This window comes from Zalophus californianus, chromosome 14 (genome assembly GCF_009762305.2).
Source record: "Zalophus californianus isolate mZalCal1 chromosome 14, mZalCal1.pri.v2, whole genome shotgun sequence".
Taxonomy (NCBI): domain Eukaryota; kingdom Metazoa; phylum Chordata; class Mammalia; order Carnivora; family Otariidae; genus Zalophus; species Zalophus californianus.
The window spans coordinates 53,593,369-53,614,152 of NC_045608.1; the positions used below are offsets into that span (position 1 = coordinate 53,593,369).

At 42.8% G+C, this 20,784-nt stretch overlaps 1 protein-coding gene across 4 annotated transcripts in view; it reads left to right on the forward strand.

The window, feature by feature from the left end:
- The first annotated feature begins 271 nt into the window (after positions 1–271).
- Positions 272–20,784, forward strand: part of RNF125 (ring finger protein 125) — a 46,094-nt gene continuing 25,581 nt past the window's right edge. For 3 of the 4 annotated variants that reach the window (XR_003517105.1, XR_003517104.1, XM_027577156.1), the window contains exons 1-2: positions 272–657; positions 16,810–16,963. Coding sequence is in view for 2 of the 4 variants with exons in the window: in XM_027577156.1 (XP_027432957.1) it covers positions 494–657; positions 16,810–16,963 (318 nt within the window). In the remaining 2 variants the exon portion in view is untranslated. The remainder of the gene's footprint in view (positions 658–16,809; positions 16,964–20,784) is intronic. The other variant, XM_027577157.1, reaches the window with a different exon arrangement.

Consider the following 20,784-nt stretch of genomic DNA (forward strand, 5'->3'; position numbering starts at 1 on the left):
AGATCGTCTTTGTTGCCTATTATGATTACAACAGTGCAGGGCAGACAGGACCATCACCTTACAAATGCGTTCTGGTTCGCATAAAGCACCACCAGACCCACACTCTCTCGAACATGCAAGAATGGGTAAGGAGGCTGCCTGCGAGAGCCCGGAAGGCTCACAGCGGGCCCAGGTCCTCCGCTCCGCAGTTGAGGTTTCAGGTTTCAATCCTCCCAGGAGCCCGGGCTGTCGCAGCGCGCACAGTGCGGCGGCCGCGTCCGCCGGCACGTCTCCACGCGAAAGCCAATTCCAGGCGCTGCCACGCACTCGTCTGCCCTAGACGGAGGTTGGGCGCCGCGGCTGAGCCTGCTGCTAGGTTGCTCTAGCTGGGCGCGCGGGGAGGCGGCGAGCACAGCTGGGCCGGGACTTCCTTCCTCCCTCTACCGCAGGACAACAAAACAACCCGGCAGCAGGCGCTGAGCCCTTGGCAGCTGTCTGGGCGAGAGGCGCAGCGATGGGCTCTGTGCTGAGCAGCGATAGCGGCAAATCCGCCCCCGCCTCGACCGCCCCGCGGGCCCTGGAGCGCAAGGGGGACCCCGAGCTGCCCGTCACGTCCTTCGACTGTTCCGTGTGCCTCGAGGTGTTGCACCAGCCCGTCCGGACCCGCTGTGGCCACGTGTAAGTGCCAGGGAAGCTCGGCTTGCGCGCCCACTTCTGGGGAGGGCGAGGTTGGGGGAGCCGAGGGCAGGGGGGATTTCAGAAGCCAGCGCCTGAATGGAGCTGTTGCAGGGAGACACCCGGACCCGTCGAGTCCAGGCCACGGGGAAAATGACCGGTCGGAAGGTGACACAGGATTTCAGGAGGTGAAAACAGCAACAAGCGGGCCCTGCAGCACCTCCCGCCCCTCCGCCCCTCCGCCCCCCCCCATGCCCGTCGTCACTTGCTCCCGACGCCCAGGTGTAGAGCCCAGGGATGGGGTTCCCAGGCGCGGGACCCGCCAGGAGCCAGGACTCCCCAGCGCGGGGGTGGTACTCTTGGCTGGACAGCCAGCACCCGCTTGGGCACAAGGCAGTGGGCTCCTGCAGAGCAGTTATCCCGCTGAGCTCTGTTAATCCGAAGGTGCTTCCCTCCCCCACCCCTCCCCCCGCACCCCAGGTCGGTTTTGTTTTGCCGGTGCTCTGCACGTGTTCCAGAACGCCCACTGAGGCTAGCCCCTTGAGCAAACAAAGATCTGTGCAAACTGGCCTTCCACCCCCACCTCCCTTTCCTAATACAAACACTCAGGCCCCTCAAAGATCAACGCAAATTGGAACGTCCAAGTGACTCTGTGGTCGTAGGAGTTTAAGTACCCGCCAGGTTGGGGCTGGGAATTGAACGTTAGCACCGAGCCCTTGAGTGTAGCCCTTTAAAATCCCACCACGAAGTGACAGGAGGTTGTAGACTACCTGTCTTACGCAGCGCTTCCCTGAATCGATGGAAAGTATAGATAAAAATGAGTAGTTTCTTAAAAGAGTTTAAAAACAAAATCCCTATATAAAATTGGCACGTCCTTAATTTGTGCTTGAGTAACTAGTAATGGGAGTTGGATCTGTGGATTCGTGTTCTCTGTTTACGTAGTTTTCTTTCCGTGGCTGCATGGGTGTGCGACCGAGTGTGTGCGTGTTGGGGTGGGCGGAGGGGGGGAGTTGCATAGAGCGGAAGCCCACTTAATGTCTTCTTTGGCTGACCGTTTAACTATAGTTTGATGAAGCACCAGGACAATACCGCAATGGCTAGTAAGTGTTTTTGGTTTACCAGGGAAAAAAGACCGTATTATAAATGCAAGGGCACAAAATGGTTTTCAGAGGACTTAGGTGGTCCTTGACTCCTAGAGACTAGTAACCGAGAAGCACCACTCAAAAGCAGGGTATGATCCAGGAAGAAAAATGCAGCCCACACAAGTGTTTAAATAGAGAGTGCCCTGGGCATTATTTTGTGGCTGTATTTCCAAGGCCTGTTGTTTCAGCTTTGTACTTTAAACTCCAGCCTAACTGACCTCCTGACTGATTACTGATGTTGTTTCCCAGCTGTCCAGATGTAGCTCATTGACATAAATCCCAAGGCCAAGATGGAAGAAGCCAAATACATATTGATTAGTTCAGTGCGGTAATAACCTCCTGATAACTATGGGTAAATTTAGTCTGTATGAGCATTAAAACTTTAAAGTTGCACCAAAGGTGCACAGTGGCCATCAAGTCTTGAAGGTTCCTTTTGTAGAACTGAATTGGGTGACTTTGATATTGGAGATTGTTACCTGATTGGGGATTGTTTTCCCTGGTTTGGATGTTGAAGGCTATAACTTACTGTTTGCGGTGTTTTTGCCTCTGCTAAAGGATAATATAAATGTGTAAAAAGTTAAATCTTTTGTTTAATCTTTTTCTTTGTTAGAGTTTGAATAGGAAATGAGCAACTGGAAAAATAGTCATGAAGTAGCACAACTAGGGCTGGACGAATGGCCTTTCCTCACTTTACTGTTCTTTGTTTTGACAAATCTGTGTCCATTGTTCTGGCTGTGGGCAGAATTTCCATATTCCTCCTTTTGGCAAATTTACTTGGGCCCCTTCCACTTTATAAAATGTTAACTGGAGTTCCTTCTGCACTGGAGATGGTGAGTGCTGTTAACACCATTTATACTTCCTAAATGAATTGTTCTCTTCCATTGACCTTAAATTGGAAAAATGAAGAAATGCAAATGAAGTCTCTCTATGTTATCCCATACTGAAGCTAATTTCCAGACTTGTTGAACTCATTTGTTGATGCTGATTTCTGTTTATAAACCTATTTTGAGTCAAGCAAGTTATTAATAATGGCAAAAATACATTGAATGAATATGTATGTAGCACTCTATAAATTATAGAAACAGTGGGCTTGAGAGAGCAGGATTTGAAATTCAGCCCTGCCACCGACCCGCTGTGTGACCACCACGTTGCTTAATCTCTTTGATTGTTTCTTCATTTGTAAAATAGGGTGAAAAATGGAATTTTTGTGAGTATTTAAAAAATGTAAAAGTAGCCCATCATAAAGCCCCAACACATAATTTCTATTTCCTTTAAAGTCATTCCACAAACGAAAAACCCAGGAATGGGTATTATTTCTTATCTATATTTCTTTTGGAATAAAACTGGGCCACAAAAGATAGATCTATGACATTTCTAGCCTTCCTTTTAGCTTGGTTCTTTTTCCTTTGGTGGCCTTTAATTAAGTTCTATTTTAATGTGCTGTCATTTCAAATTGACTTTATTCATATTTCTGTATCAGTTGTTAAAACAGATTTTGGGGAAAAGGCTTCCTACCTCTGCCTTATCTTCGGTTATCAGTAGGTGGGGGGGAGGGAGTAGGTAAGTTGACACCGTATAAATGAAACTGAAAGGGAATCTGATTTACATTTAAAATAAGTATTTATAAAGAAATGTGTTGACCAGTTGGGTATGATAAATAAAGGGGGAGAAAGGAGTGTAAGGCAACTCCCTAACAGGTGACAGAGATAAAGGGGGGCAGAGTTCAGCCCCGGAGGTAATGAACTCGTGATGGGGCTTGTCAAGTGTATAGTAGTCTGATAGGGAGATACCCAAATGGAAATATCCCGAAGGTACTGTGACAATGGATTTGGGGAAAGGTCAGAGCTGGAGCTAAGGGAGTTATCTAAAAGCATCAAGAGGTTGAGAATGGATTTAACAAAGCTAATAGGTACAGACTGGAGCATACTTGAAGGTACGAAAAGCCACATCTTCATTGAACTGAGTTGGATTAAATTGCTCTAAGTCACAGAATTTGCCTAATTTTTAAAATGAAACTGTTGAGGATCATTTTGAAGGGCTTTCAGGTAAGCGGATTAAAACTTGCCATTTGTGGTCAAGTTACAACCTGCATCAAATTTGTGGTTCTTTAAGTAGAGTCTGAGAGTTTCCTGAAGAGTTTTCAACTGACCCAGAAATATACATCAGTGCTTTCATTCTTTTTTTTTAAATATAGTATACTTTATTTTTTATTAAAAAAATTTTATCAAGGTATAATTGACCTATAATATATTAGTTTCAGGTGTTCAACATAATGATTCTATCTGTATATATTGGAAAATGAACACCACAGAAAGTCTAGTTAACATCTGTCAACATACATAATTACACATTTTTTTCTTGTGTTGAGAACTTTTTAAGATCTATTGTCTTAGCAACCTTCAAAATATACAGCCCAGGATTATTAACTATAGCCACCATGCTGTGCATTAGAGCCCCATGACTGATTGATTTATAAGTGGAAACTTGTACCTTTAGACTCCCTTTCACCCATTTTGCTGCCCCTTCCGTTCTTACAGAAAGTGTGCAATCCCAAAGACTTCTTTTTTCTACATAAGATTAAAGCCATTTGTCTTATTTATTATTACAGATATTTATTACCTACTTGTATATTATCTGTTAGGGCGGGTTCTCTCGAGAAACAACCAATAGTGTGTGTGTGTGTGTGTGTGTGTGTGTGTGTGCGCGCGCATGTGTGAGAAAGACTGATTTTAAGGAATTGCTTTACATTATTGAGGATAATAATCTCTTTACTTAAAGTCAGCCGATTATAGATGTTAACCACATCTACAAAATACCAGCACAGCAACACCTAGATAAGTGTTTGATTAAATAACTGAGTACCATAACCTTCCCGAGTTGACATAGAAGACTAACCATCACATCTACCAGCCGAGTTTTTTTTTTTTAATTTTTTATTGTTATGTTAATCACCATATATTACATCATTAGTTTTTGGTGCAGTGTTCCATGATTCATTGTTTGTTCATAACACCCAGTGTTCCATGCAGAACGTGCCCTCCTCAATACCCATCACCAGGCTAACCCATCCCCCTACCCCCCCTCCCCTCTAGAACCCTCAGTTTGTTTTTCAGAGTCCATCATCTCTCATGGTTCGTCTCCCCCTCTGACATACTCCCCTTTACTTCCTCTCCTGTTATCTTCTTCTTTTTCTTTTTTCTTAAAATATGTTGCGTTATTTGTTTCAGAAGTACAGATCTGTGATTCAACAGTCTTGCACAATTGATAGCGCTCACCATAGCACATAGCCTCCCCAATGTCTATCACCCAGCCACCCCATCCCTCCCACCCCCAACCACTCCAGTAACACTCAGTTTGTTTCCTGAGATTAAGAATTCCTCATATCAGTGAGGTCATGTGATACATGTCTTTCTCTGATTGACTTATTTCACTCAGCATAACACCCTCCAGTTCCATCCACGTCGTTGCAAATGGCAAGATCTCATTCCTTTTGATTCTACCAGCCGAGTTTTTAAGGGTTATAAAAATCTGGTTATCAAAAACAAAAATTAGATCAATATTAGGCTTTCTTGTAGGCCCTTTAGGATTATACTAAGAAGTCTGGCTGTTAGGCAACTATGCATTCACCTACCGGTTGCTTAAGCAGACAGTAGGAATCCGCACAATGTTCTTTAAAATAAAATCATTTTTGGGGCACCTGGGTGGCTCAGTTGGTTGAACAACTGCCTTCGGCTCGGGTCATGATCCTGGAGTCCCGGGATCGAGTCCCGCATCGGTCCCCCTGCTCTGCGGGGAGTCTGCTTCTCCCTCTGACCCTCCTCCCTCATGCTCTCTATCTCTCCTCTCTCTCTCAAATAAATAAATAAAATCTTAAAAAAAATTTTTTTTAAATAAAATAAAATCATTGTTCATTCACTTCATCCTTATCGTTCTGGTTGGTTATAGGTTGTTTGGTTAGATCTGCTCTCGCATGGAGTGCTGTCATTTATCGATGCAGCAAATATGCCCTGTTCTGTGCCGAGCATGTAGACACATATGCTTATCATCCTGGAGTTTGCATTCTCATGTGGCAGGTGGCCGATAAGCAAGATTCGAGCATGGAGTGTGTCGCTTGTTATATAGTGACGGGTGTGAAGGATTAAAAAAAATAAGCAGGGAAATGGGATAGGAAGTATGTGGGGGAGTTGCAATTTAAAGATATTTAGAGCAGCGCTTCTCAAATTGTCGGCTGTAAAGAACCAGTGAGGTTTTGTTCGTTTTGTCGTGTTTTTAGCCCATCGCTGACCGATACTTTTATAAAATAAAAAATGTATTATGGAAAAAATGAAATTTAAAAATACCAAAGATATAGAAAATACAAGCCCTCGTTTTTAAAATTATTAATTAATTCAACAGACATGAAGGTATTCTGGAAGTTTTTCTATACAAAAGAGTTGACTGCTGGATTTAGTAATGTGGAAGCTCTTTGGTGACCTTGCGAAGAGCAGTTTTAGTGGGATGGTGGGCGCCCCCACCTAACTGGAGTGGCTTCGTAAGTGATCACAGGAGCCAGGGACAGGGAGCATAGAAGGCCCTTTCACGGAGTTGAAGCAAAGTGAAGGAGAGAAATTGGGGCAATAGCTGGAAGGAGAGGAGCGATCAAGAGGGGGTTGTTGTTGTTGTTTTTTTTAAGATTTTATTTATTTATTGACAGCACAAGTAGGCAGAGAGGCAGGCAGAGGGAGAGGGAGAAGAAGCAGGCTCTCCGCTGAGCAGGGAGCCCAAGGCGGGGCTCGATCCCAGTACTCCGGGATCATGACCTGAGCCGAAGGCAGCCGCTTAACTCACTGAGCCACCCAGATGTCCAAGAGAGTTTTCTTTAAAAAATTTTCTTTTTCTTTTAAGGGAAGAAAAATGGAATATTCTGTATGATTACAGAAATGAGCCAATAGCGAGGGGGAAACTGATGCACAGAAGAGAGAATTTCAGGAGCAATGGCCTTGACTAGGAGAGAGGAGCTGGGACTTAAAGCGGGGCATTGGGGGCCAGGGGGAGGCTTGGCCTTAGCAGGAGAATGGACGGCTCATCCATTTCAAGGGATGTAAGGCATTAAATGGGCAAAGATGCAGGGAGTTGAATTGAAGAGGTGGAATATTGTGGAAATTCCCATCTGATTTTCAGTTATCATTGACATATTACTTGACCTGTGACTTAACTTTAAGACGAAACTTTGAAGTTTAAATATGAACATCCAGGCCCCTGATGCTAAAACCAATGTATATAGCATTCTTCCTCCTCCCAGTGTGCTTGGATAAGCGTCACTTAAAATGGGATGGTTAGGGGCGCCTGGGTGGTCATTAAGCGTCTGCCTTCGGCTCAGGTCATGATCCCAGGGTTCTGGGATCGAGCCCCGCATCGGGCTCCCTGCTCAGAGGGAGGCCTGCTTCTCCTTCTCACACTCCCCCTGCTTGTGTTCCCTCTCTCGCTGTGTCTCTCTGTCAAATAAAATCTTCAAAAAAAAAAAAAAAAAAGGGATGGTTAGAGTCTTTTGTACCATCAAGGTCCAAAAAGTCTGGAGAGCCTTTATTCTAGGAAAGGAATGCTACTTTTTACATTGCTACTCCTTCAAGGTCTGGCGCTTTAAGAGTAGGTGTTCAATATTCATTGAATTAATGGATGATTCTAAAATACCATGCAGTTGGAATACCTGAGTGACTGCCTCTCAAGCCGGGACGGCCACTGCATAGTGCCAGCCAATGGATGCTATGTGGTTGAGTAATAGATAGGAGTCCCATGATAGTTTCCGAACTCCTTTCTTTTTATGGGGTTACTCATCTGTCCCTGGATTCCTGAGAATTTCAGAAGGATGTAATTAAAGCTGGCCTGAAATTTGCCTCCTCTGGTGGTTGGACTGCTCTGTGTTTACTTAGTAACATTAGTATTGTCTCAGGCAAATTAAATAGTAGTGATCTATTAAATTATGTATTCTCTAACAAACAGAACCTAAATAATGTAGCAGATGGAGTTTTATGCCCAGATTTTCCTTAGAACTTGGCTACCAGCCCCATGGGCCGGTAGCATTACAGAATCTTGGACCCCATCTCCCACCTACTAAATCAGAATCTGCATTTTAGGGCGCCTGGGTGGCTCAGCCGTTAAGCGTCTGCCTTCGGCTTAGGTCATGATTCCAGGGTCCTGGGATCGAGTCGCATATCGGGCTCCCTGCTCCGCAGGAAGCCTGCTTCTCCCTCTTCCATTCCCCCTGCTTGTGTTCCTGCTCTCATGCTCTCTCTCTCTCTGTCAAATAAATAAATAAAATAAAAATCTTTAAAAAAAAAAAGGCTGTTTAAAAAAAAAGAATCTGCATTTTAATAGGATGTTCAGGTGATTTATATTCGCTTTAAAGTCTGAAGCACAGCTCTAGCAAACCCTGTTTCACTGACAGTAAAATACAGCAAGTTGAGGACCGCGTTTGGAGGTTCTAGAGGGGCACCCCGCTAAGATTTTAAGTTAAAGGAAATAAAATTGTCTTGAGGAGGTTAAATTTTAAATCAACACATAATGCGGTGTAAAGATATGCAGAGTCAGGTTTTGGAGGCTGAATGATTCCCAGGATGAACTTTGAGTGGAACCTACAGGGGCAGTGGGCGGCTGGAGGGTTTGCTGAATAGCTGCACTCAGGCCTGCCCAGGCCGATCCGTGTAGGTGAGGGAGGGTGTGTGTGTGTGTGTGTGTGTGTGTGTGTGTGTGTGTGTGTGTGTGTGTGTGTGTGTGTGTGTGTGTGTGTGTGTGTGTGTGTTGCCTTACATTGGAATTTACTCTTATCACTTGGAATAACAATAACAACTTCCCTTATTCTGTTTACATTTTCAAGCTCACCAACACCCTCATTCAGCTTCGTATCGGCGGAGGGTGTGTGTGTGTGTGTGTGTGTGTGTGTGTGTGTGTGTGTGTGTGTGTGTGTGTGTGTGTGTGTGTGTGTGTGTGTGTTGCCTTACATTGGAATTTACTCTTATCACTTGGAATAACAATAACAACTTCCCTTATTCTGTTTACATTTTCAAGCTCACCAACACCCTCATTCAGCTTCGTATCGGCCTCCCCACAGTGAGGCAGCCTAGTGTTGAGAACATATATAAAATGTTAGATCGGCCTCATGTTGCCAGTGGCTCTTGCAGAGTCCTATTTGGGGACCATGTCTGAGTACTTACTTTGTCTGTCTAGCCCAGGACCCCATGGAATCCCTAATGCATCCCTTCTCTCCTTAAATTTATGATACTCAGGGTTCAGTTTTAGCTCTTAAGATTGACTACCAAATTTTACCCAGTGTCTTCAGCAAGCCTTTCCTCATTCTTCTACAGTGCTTTGCTGACCTCTTCATTATGTAAAGGGCTTTTATTGATAGTCACTTAATTTAGGGAAACGGGTTAATAAAGTTATCAGAGGGAGCGGGGTATTGAAGTTTCCGTCTGGTTTCAAAGTTCTTAGAGTCATTATCCAGTTCCTAATTCATGTCTTCAGGAGCTGCAAACTCCAAGTGATGTAAATGAACGTGGAGGGTGAGTCCTCCACAGGATGAGATTGGCGGTGCCAGCCCACGTGACCACATGGGAATTGAGTCCGGAGTTGGAGGAGACTAGCTTTTAAAAGAAGCCAGAAATTTGGGTTTAGTTGTAAAATCTGATTTTTTTTTTTTTTAATTTTTTTAGGTGGAGATGGGGAGAGAGAATCTTAGGGAGGTGCCATGCCCAGCATGGAGCCTGACTGAGCCACCCGGGCACCCTGCAAAATCTGATGTTAAAGCAATGGCAACTCACTCAGACTTTTTGAAAACATTGAACTGGTCTTAAAAAATGTAATTGACTTCTATCCTCAGCTTCTGTCTTTCACCTAATTTCTCCTCATTGTGATTGTGTCTTTTATGATTCATCATTCTCAACTACCTTATGAAGGTGGAGAGGGGGCAGACAAATAGGAATCCCTTATCTCCTTAGGTTTGTGTTCGTTTCTATCCCTTGGGCTCTTTCAGAAGGACCTAACACTCTTCCTTATTAATGCAATGTTGGGCCCTGCCAAGAAAATTCTCCTTTGATCCGTTCCTCATAACTGATTGCGTTATTTCAATTTACTGAGTAACTGCTGTGTGCCTGGGGTAGTGTAGGAGGTAGGCCTCCAAGATTCTGAATGGTTCTGAGCAGTATGTATTTCTGTGATCTGCTTCATGCAGTGTTGTTGTTTCTGGCCTGTTGTCACGGGGGCATTTTTGTTTTGTTGTGTTGTTTTTTAGCTTTATTGAGGTGATACAGTACAATTCACACAAAATGTTTGACACATTTTGGTAATTATATAACTACCTCCACAGACGAGATCTAGAACAGTCAATTCCATTGCCCTAAAAAGTTCCTTCAAGTCCTTTGTAGACGATCCCCTCCCCAAACCCCTGGCTCCAACAACCCCATCTGCTTTCTGTCACTAAGTTTTGGAATCATACAATAAGTAGTCTCTTGTGTTTGACTTCTCTCACTTAGGATAATATATTTGTTGTCATTTCGTATGTTGTAAGTCTCTTTGCCTCACTTCCAAAATAAATCTTAAATCTGTCCACTTACACTGCCTCCTGTTACTTTGTTGGTCTAGGGCCATCATCCTCTCTTGAACTGGCTCTTAGAATGGCTTAAACCTGAGCTCCTCACTGCTTTGGCTCTCGTACTTCTGTAAATCTGTTCTTTACACAAGAACCAGAGTGATCTATGTAATCTAAATCAAATTGTGTCACCCTCCTATTTAAAACCCTCTAGCGCCTTCCCATCACCCTTAGTTATGGCTTTATGCTCTGTCTCCTGCCCACTTTATGCCCCCTCCTACGTCTCCGCGTACTCTCCCTGGGGCCCCCTGCCTCTCAAGCATGCTGGCTTTCTATACCTCAGCAGGATGGCCCCTATCTTTTGTACCCTTTTTTTTTCAGTTTGGAAAACCATTCCCAGATCTTCTTTAGAGGGGTGCCTTCAAATATCATCTCAGGCACCACCCATCTCAATGCTCCCCTTGCCCCATTCACTCTATTTTCATTGTCAATTGTTTTCTTCTTCTCAAAGCATTTATCATTTTTTTAAAAGATTTTATTTATTTATTCGACAGAAAGAGAGACAGTGAGAGAGGGAACACAAGCAGGGGGAGTGGGAGAGGGAGAAGCAGGCTTCCTGCGGAGCAGGGAGCCCGATGCGGGGCTCGATCCCAGGACCCTGGGATCATGACCTGAGCTGAAGGCAGACGCTTAACGGCTGAGCCACCCAAGGTGCCCCAGCATTTAGCATTTGTCAGTCTATTTGTTTACCTGCTTATTACCTCCCTCCCCATTCTAGAACTCTGAGAGCAGGGACCTTAGGCACTGCCACAATTTCAATCCTGGCATGAGTAGCTGGCAAAAGTAAGCTATGGCTAAAAATTTCGCCAGTGTATGAATGCTTACATGGGTGGGTCTAGGGAGGTTTGTGCAGTTTTATACATTCTCTTATAGTCTTCTCTATAACCATGGATTAACTATTGTTGCTAGAAGCTACGCATATCCAGTTTTAAATGGTTTGTATTGTCTCTCTTCAGCCTTTTGTTATATTCTAGATTGTTCTGTGCTCTTTACGTTTGTTTAAATAATCATAAATGCAGTGCAATGTTTTCCTCACACTGAATTTGGATGCCCTTAAAATATATATATATATATTTTTAAAGATTTTATTTATTTATTCATGAGAGACAGAGAGAGAGAGAGAGAGAGGCAGAGGGAGAAGCAGGCTCCCCGCTGAGCAAGGAGCCCGATGCGGGACTCGATCCCAGGACCCTGGGATCATGACCTGAGCCGAAGGCAGACGCTTAACCATCTGAGCCACCCAGGCGCCCAAAAAATATATATATATATATTTAAAGATTTTATTTATTTACTTGACAGAGAGAGAGACAGCGAGAGAGGGAACACAAGCAGGGGGAGTTGGAGAGGGAGAGGCAGGCTCCCCGCCGAGCAGGGAGCCCGATGCGGGGTTCGATCCCAGGACCCCGGGATCATGACCCGAGCCGAAGGCAGACGCTTAATGACTGAGCCGCCCAGGTGCCCCAGAAAAACATTTTTAAAAAATATTTTTCCTCTACCATAGATCAGTTTTGCCTGTTCAAGAACTTCATGTAAGTGGAATTATACAGGCAGTGCTCTGTTGTGTCTGGCTTCTTTCACTCAGTATGTCTTTGAGGTTCCTCCATGTTGCTGTATATGTGAGTAATTTGTTATTTTTTGTTGCTGTGTGGTATGCCGTTGTAGGAATATGCCCCAGTTTGCTTTTTCATTTTCTTGTTGATGGACACCAGGGTTATTTCCAGTTTGGGGCTGTTATAAATACACTCCTTATTAATATTCTTGTACAAATAGATATATGTTTTCATTTCTCTTTATTTAATGAATACATGGGCCTGGTATTGCAGGACCAAAAGATGCCTATATATTTTGTTTTATAAAAAACCAGGGCCCCTGGGTGGCTCAGTCATTAAGCATCTGCCTTCGGCTTGCATGATCCCAGGGTCCTGGGATCAAGCCCCACATCGGGCTCCCGGCTCTGCGGGAAGCCTGCTTCTCCCTTTCCTACTCCCCCTGCTTGTGTTCCTGCTCTCACTGTCTCTGTCTCTGTCAAATAAATAAATAAAATCTTTAAAAAAAAATCTACCAGACCATTTATCCCAATGATTGTAACTTTTTTAAAGAATCATTTATTATGTAGGTAATATGGTCATAGGGTTCAAACTTGAAATTTGACAATGACAATACTCACCTCTTCTTTCTCGTTCCCATTTCTCCAAAACACTAGGTAAATATTCTTTTTTATTTTTATCACATACCCACCTCTTCTTTCTAGTTCCCATTTCTCCAAAAGGTAGGTAAAGTTTCTTTTTTCTAATCTTTTTAGATGTTTTTATACATCTATAAACCTATAAATAGCTCATACTATATAGATAGTTCTACACTTGGCTTTCTTTTTGTTTGTTTTATTTAAATTCAAGTTAGTTAACATATAGTGTATTATTAATTTTGGGGTAGAATTTAGTGATTCATCAGTTGCATATAATACCCAGTGCTCATCCCAACAATGCCCTCCTTAACGTCCATCACCCATACCCCATTCCCCACCCTCCTCCCCTCCAGCAACCCTGTTTGTTTCCTAGAGTTAAGAATCTCTCACGGTTTGTCTCCTTCTCTGTTTTTATCCTATTTTTTTTTCCTTCCCTTCCCCTATGTTCATCAGTTTTGTTTCTTAAATTCCACAAATGAGTGAAATAATATGGTATTTGTTTTTCTCTGACTGACTTATTTTGCTTAGCATAATACATTCTAGTTCCATCCACGTCATTGCAAATGGCAAGATCTCATTCCTTTTGATGGCTGCATAATATTCCATGGTGTATATATACCAATCTTCTTTATCCATTCATCTGTCGATGGACATCTGGACTCTTTCCATGGTTTGGCTATTGTGGACATTGCTGCTATAAACATCGGGGTGCAGTATATCATTTCGAATCACTATTTTTGTATCTTTGGGTAAATACCTAGTAGTGCAATTGCTGGGTCATAGGGGAGCTCTATTTTTAACTTTTTGAGGAGCCTCCATACTGTTTTCCAGAGTGGCTGCACCAGCTTGCATTCCCAACTACACTTTGCTTTCTAAGAGGTTTTATTTGTGAGTTACCTTGTTTTTGTGCCTTGTTGTATGGCATATATATATATATATATCATACACACACACACACACACACACACACACACACACACACATTACCTAAACCTGAATAACCCTGTATGGATTCTAATTAGACAATTCATTTAATGTTTGATCACTTACATACTTTTTATGCTAATGTACTAGAGGAAGGATGTTAAATTCTCCAGTTCACAAGACTTGAATTTGATAATTGTACCTTTAAGGGGAGACTTTTAATCTCAGATTTTTTTTTAAAGATTTTATTTATTTATTTGAGAGAGAGAGAATGAGAGATAGAGAGCACGGGAGGGAAGAGGGTCAGAGGGAGAAGCAGACTCCCTGCTGAGCAGGGAGCCCGATGTGGGACTCGATCCGGGGACTCCAGGATCATGACCTGAGCTGAAGGCAGTCGCCTAACCAACTGAGCCACCCAGGTGCCTTCAGATATTTTTGAACTAAGCCGTTCTGCAATCTTATTTCTGCGCCCCGAAAAGCGAGACTTAAGCTGCAGTAGCATCCATTCCTCTCCTTATTGGTAACACTTTAAAAAATCATGGTTTTTATGTACTCATAACCAGCAAGTTCGGTCTGTCCCAAAACACCTTAGTCTTGATGTGTTTTCTCCATTTAATAATTACTTTTGTTAAAATGGGTACAGCTAATTGATCTATGTGATTTGCAACTAATATTCTCATAGAATGCAATAATGTCTGTCTAATGCTCATTTGAGAGTTTCATGCCACATGTAACATCATTGTGCAAACATAAGGGAGTTACAGTGAAGGACTTGATTTTTTTTTAAATGCCTTAAATGTGCTACTTTTCATGTATATCTACTAGGCATTTCCATTGTTATAGTTATCAGTTGTAAATGCAAAAGCACTACAAAATGACAGTAGAAATGTACTCTGTGCAAAGTTGGCTGGTTTATACAGGTACATCCATAGTTTTATAGTTTTGCTGCTTCTGTTTGTCACTGGGAGGAATGGAGGTGACTTAAAAAGGACTACAGATCTTTCTTGACTCACAGTGGGGTTATGTCCCAATAAATCCATCCTAAAAAGTAAGTCAAAACGCATTTAGTACACCTAACCTACCAAACATCATAGCTTAGTTAGTCTGCCTTAAATATGCTCAGAACACTTAACGTTAGCTCACAGTTAGGCAAAATCATCTAACACAAAGCCTATTTCGTAATAAAAGTGTTGAATATTTTGTGTCATTTATTGAATGCTGTACTGAAAGTGGACAACAGAATGGTTGTCTGGGTACAGAATGATTGTTAAGTGTATCAGTTGTTTATCTGCATCGCTGACTGGGAGCTGCCCAGCGCAGCAAGGAGAGGATTTCCTGCCTACCGGGAAAATCTCAAAATTCAAAATTTGAAGTATATTTTCTCCTGAATGAGTATTGCTTTTACATCACTGTAAAGTCAAAAAATAATAAGTGGAACCATTGGGGTAATTGGGGACCTTACACGCATACTTTGAGCTCCTTCCAAAACCGTTTGAGGTGCAAAGTACTCCTGTCTTCAGGCTGTGTAAATTCGGCAAGTTGTTACATGTCTCTGAACCTCTGTTTGCCTCCAGTCAAGGGAGGAGAGAGCAGAGCAGCATGTTAGGATTACTCTGAGAGCTAAGCAAGAGCATGTCGATCAGTGCCCACCACAGGGCTCAACACCAATATTCGTCTTCTGTTTGTATTGGTATAAAACTCGAGTAAGTTGTGAAGGAAGACTTTTGTTGACCGAGATAGCAAAGTATCATCTGCTTGCTCCTAAATCATGTGAATGAATAATTCATGTCAGAACCCTAAATGTTGTATGAGGATTACAGCTTGACCATTTGGACCACTTGTAATAAATACCCTTCAAGACTACACTCTGAGAACCACTTCTTAGGGACTCAAAGAAGTGCAAGGGCAGATTGGGTCTTGGAACTTGCAGGTAATCACTTGAAGCACAGAGAAGTGAAATACAGCATAGGACTCAGATCTTGTCTTCAACAGGGGATTGTGGGCACCTTGACTGAGGTCCCACCAGATTGTATCTCATATAAGAGGTGTAGTTCTTGCAGAGTGAAATCAGGGTGCTATTTGCAAGAGGAAGTGGACGCTGGACCGGCCTAAACATCAAGCAGATGCCTCAAGAACAATGCAGGTGTCAGCATCCTCTGTGTGTATAAGAATTTTGTAACAGATGTAGAAGAGAGTTCTTTTAAGCATCAGTCATGGCTAATATAATTGAGAGTTCAGTTTGGGAAATTTCAATGAACTCTATACCTATGATATGTGAACTTTTCTACATATATATATATATTTAAATTTTTAAAAAAGATTTTATTTATTTATTTGAGACAGAGAGAGAAAGAGAGCAAGAGGTGGGAAGGGGCAGAGGGAGAGGGAGAAGCAGACTCCCTGCTGAGCATGGAGCTCAATGTGGGACTCGATCCCGGGACCCTGAGATCATGACCTAAGCCAAAGGCAGACGCTTAGCCGACTAAGCCACCCAGGCGCCCCAGTATATTTAAATTTTAAAAAGCTTAACTTTTGCCATAAATTAATATTCCCAAATAGATAGTATATGGTGAGCACTTTAAGAGCTATCCGGCCACGCTAATGTGTATAACTTATCTAAATGTCATTTTTACTTTTGTGTGTACTTAGTCTTCAACAGCTCCTATAAATAGGTCCAGATTTTCTGTGAATTCTATTGATTATGTTAAGATTTTATTATGATCATCTTTAAATAAGCCAGAGAATAAATTTCTTGACCTGGAGGACATTCCTAATGGTGCTCATTTTGATTAGATAATTTTCTATACCTGGGGATGACATTAAAATTATTTTGTAAGGCTGATCACGTGCATGGTATTTTGCCTCCTGGATTTCTTGCTATTTTCTTATCTCACATACAAAATCACACAGAGCAAAGACCTATTCCCCCCCCACCCCACATTTGGGGTAAAATAGGATTAGAGAAAAGAAAGAACACATTAGCTGTCCTTTGGGTTATAGTTTTAATTCGGCTTATAGGAATACTCTTTTCATCACTTTGTGCCCTCTGTTCAAATGCACGCAGTGAGTGTAGTGAGAACGTGTGACTCCAAAGCAGTCTTACTGGGAAGGTAAGAAGCTCTCTGCCAAGTAGAGGATGCAAATGCACTTTCAACTTGGCAGTACAGCCAGCTCCTAGTGTACAAGATATCATTAAAATACACTTTACACAGAGGGACACACAGTGCTGGCTCCCTTATACCTTAAAGGAAAATAACGTATTCTTGGTTTGGTTGGGGCAGATTCTGCCGTTCCTGTATCGCCACCAGTCTGAAGAACAATAAATGGACCTGTCCTTATTGCCGGGCCTATCTTCCTTCAGAAGGAGTTCCAGCCACCGATGTAGCCAAAAGAATGAAATCCGAGTACCAGAACTGCACCGAGTGTGACACCCCGGTATGTGGCCCTCTCTCTGTGCTCACGGTTACTGGCTTAGCCGGCCGAGAAAGTTGTCACGCGGCCAATCATTTCACCTGTGCCTCTGACTTCATCCTGCCCGGTCTTTCTGAAGTTTAATGTCCCCGCCTCTCCCCTGCCTTTTCACCAATTTCCTCTGTGTATGCTGTTGTGAACTTGGCACCCGACTCCTGCTGTCTCATTTTTCAAACAAATGCTTTCACCGACCACCTCCCTCGTGTCCCTTCCCATCACTCCCGTGACCATGCCCCCCCATTATGTGGCCTCCATTCCCGCTACTCTTGCAGCCCACCCATGAATAATAGCTTTATTATTAAATCCAGTGGCATAATTCCTCCTGTATTCTGGACTTCGCAGTATTTCTGTCAGGTGACCCTGTCCCCCTTGTGGCAGGTTTCCTCCTTTGATGCTGTACTAGGCTGGTTAGATCATGTGAAGTCTTGCCGGCCATGGAAAAGAGTCTAGATTTTATCCTAAACACAATAGGGAGTTATGGAAAGAGTGTACTCTTTTGATCAGGTTTATATATCTATTCTTTTTAATTTTTTATTGTTATGTTAATCACCATATATTACATCATTTGTTATATATCTATTTTTAAAGATTTTATTTATTTATTTGCGAGAGCGCACCAGCTGGGGGGGGAGGGGCTGAGGGAGAGGGAGAAGCAGACTTCCTTGCTGAGCAGGGAGCACGATACGGGGCTCGATCCCAGGGTCCTGGGATCATGACCTGATCCAAAGGCAGATGCTTAACCATCTAAGCCACCCAGGCGCCCCAGATCGGGTTTATATTTTTAAGATAAGTGCTCTCTCGTGTGAGTGGAGAATGGCTTGGAGGGGGCTAGAGCAGGGTTGGTGGAGCCAATTCAGTGGCTATTGCGATGGGTCAGGTAAGGAAGCTGGATTAGGGTGACAGCGTTAGACAGGGAATAAGAGGTTGTTTCAAGGGCGCCTGGGTGGCTCAGTTGGTTAAGCGACTGCCTTCGGCTCAGGTCATGACCCTGGAGTCGTGGGATCGAGTCCCACATCGGGCTCCCTGCTCGGCAGGGAGTCTGCTTCTCCCTCTGACCCTCTTCCCTCTCATGCTCTCTATCTCTCATTCTCTCTCTCAAATAAATAAATAAAAAATCTTAAAAAAAACATTAAAAGAAAAAAGAGGTTGTTTCAAGGGGCACTTAGGAGAGCGAATTGAAGGAAATTGGTAACAGACTGGATGTGGAGCTGAATGAGAGTATAAAGTGTCAAAAATACCTCCTGGGTTTCTGACGTGTGTAGGTGCAGGCGAAGGTGCTGATACGGGGAGCGGATTTGGAGAAGAATCCACAAAGTTTTAAGTATGTTAACGTTTGGGCGCCTGGGTGGCTCAGATGGTTAAGCGTCTGCCTTCGGCTCAGGTCATGATCCCAGGGTCCTGGGATCGAGTCCCGCATCGGGCTCCCTGCTCAATGGGGAGCCTGCTTCTCCCTCTGCCTCTCTCTCTCCTCTCTCTCTCTGTCTCTCATGAATAAATAAATAAAATCTTAAGAAAATAAATAAATAAATATGTTAACATTTGAACTGCTAAGGGGAAGATACTATTATACAGAGTCCAGAGTAATCAAAGGAGAGATTATGTGTTAAGGGTCTGAATTTTTTTAGAGAACCTTTCTTGATTGTTAATCTACATTACAGCCTGTTATGCTTTCTGAGTACCCTGTGCTTTGTACCCTCTTTGTACTATTTATCACCGTTTGGAATTATAAAGATTTTATTTATTTGAGAGAGAGAATGAGAGAGAGAGCACATGAGAGAGGGGAGGGTCAGAGGGAGAAGCCGACTCCCTGATCAGCAGGGAGCCCGATGCGGGACCCGATCCTGGGACTCCAGGATCATGACCTGAGCCGAAGGCAGACGCTTAACCAACTGAGCCACCCAGGCGCCCTGCTTTTGTGATTTTTAAATGTATGTCAATTATCCCCACCACAGTTAAGTTCCGTCAGGTTAAGGACTATGTCTGTTTTATTGGCAACTGTGTGTGTACCCAGCACTTTGAAGTGACTGGCACATAGTTAGTGCTTAATATATTTTTTGAATATTTAAGACTCAAGAACCTACTCATGGCTGTCTGACTACAAAATTTATGCATGGTCTTTGGAGTCAGACTTCCTGGGATTACATGTGAATTCTCTCACTCATTATTTGTGATGTGGGGACGTTATTATCTAAGTTTTTGTTCATGTTTTTGTAAAATGAGGAAAAAGATAGCATTCATGTCACAGAATGGTGAATAGTTGTAAGGGAAAATGATAAAATATATATGGCTTTTGGCACTGTCTGGAACATGGCAAATGCGCAGAATAATAGCTTTTTACATTCCTAATAATAGATTATTACTTATTTTTACTTTGATATTTTTTGTCATCATATAAAATTCAACATGCACAAATCAAACTCACCCTAGTATTCTGTCATCCAGTTGTTTTTTTTTTTTATCCCACCTTTGGTGTCTGTCAGAAACGCGAACATTCTCTCAATTTTCCCGGCTAGAAATCCCCTTCCTTTTTTAACCCTGATCATTCACAGATATTTTGATTTTTCCTTTGAGGTATTTCTTATATCTGTCTCTTCCTTTTTATGTTATTCCTCTTGCCAGGACTATTGCCATATCCTCCAAGAATAAGGAGAGTCTTACTCTTCAGAGTCCCAGCCGGATCTCCATTCCACGAGGCCCGGCCTTAGTATCACAGTTTCATATCTACTTGTCCAGGTGTGGTTTTTGTCCCCCCTCTGTTAGATGATAAGCATCTTTAGAGCAAGCACAGTGGCTTATGTTTCTTCTGCCATCTCTCACAGTGTCTTACATAATTTTGTGTCTAGACAGTCCATGAATTTATCAATTCATTTGTCAGTATACAGTTCCCAGATTTCTAATTTGTATCAAGAATGCTTATCTTTGGGGCGCCTGGGTGGCTCAGTTGTTAAGCGTCTGCCTCCGGTTCAGGTCATGATCCCAGGGTCCCGGGATCGAGCCCCACATCGGGCTCCCTGCTCAGCGGGGAGCCTGCTTCTCCCTCTCCCATGCCCCCCTGCTTGTGTTCCCTCTCTCACTGTGTCTCTCTCTCTCTGTCAAATAAATAAATAAAATCTTCAGAAAAAAGAAAAAGAATGCTTATCTTTGTTGTTCAAGGAATACAAAAAGGAAGAAAGAAACTTTTAAGAAAAGTAATAAAGCGATGTGAGAGAATTGATGTGCAAAGTTGCATATGAAAGCTTGGGAAAACAGTGTGTTTTAAGACAGCTACCTCGATGGGTCCTAGGTGGATATTGGTAAAACGGATTTGTTTTCACTTTTCCACTTGCTTTTATTTTTGTCCTTTGTTAAGCAATCATAACAGTTTCCTTGACCGGGTAGATTTCATGTTTGAGGTTTAACTTCCGTAGCTTGAGCAAAACGAAGCAGCGTGGGTCGACCACCTTACCACAGCTATACAAAGCTTCCTTTAGCAAGATTTTATCAGAGTTTCTAATGAAATATTTAGTAGCATATGTGTTATTTAGCCACAGATCCCTCATGGTTAGGATCTCTGAATGTATATCCTGAGGAACAAGGGCTCTTTATTCTGCCTTGGTAAAAATGGACTGTTAAGAGCTGTCTTTTATGTTTGCTCTTAATGGGGCCATTAAGTATACTGTGTATTGTGGATTCATTTAATACTGCTGGATATATTATAAAACCATGGTATTTATATCTTTCCCTGAGGCACAGGATTTCCTTTTACTTACTATGGCCATCTTTAAAATTAAAATCCATCTATTGGT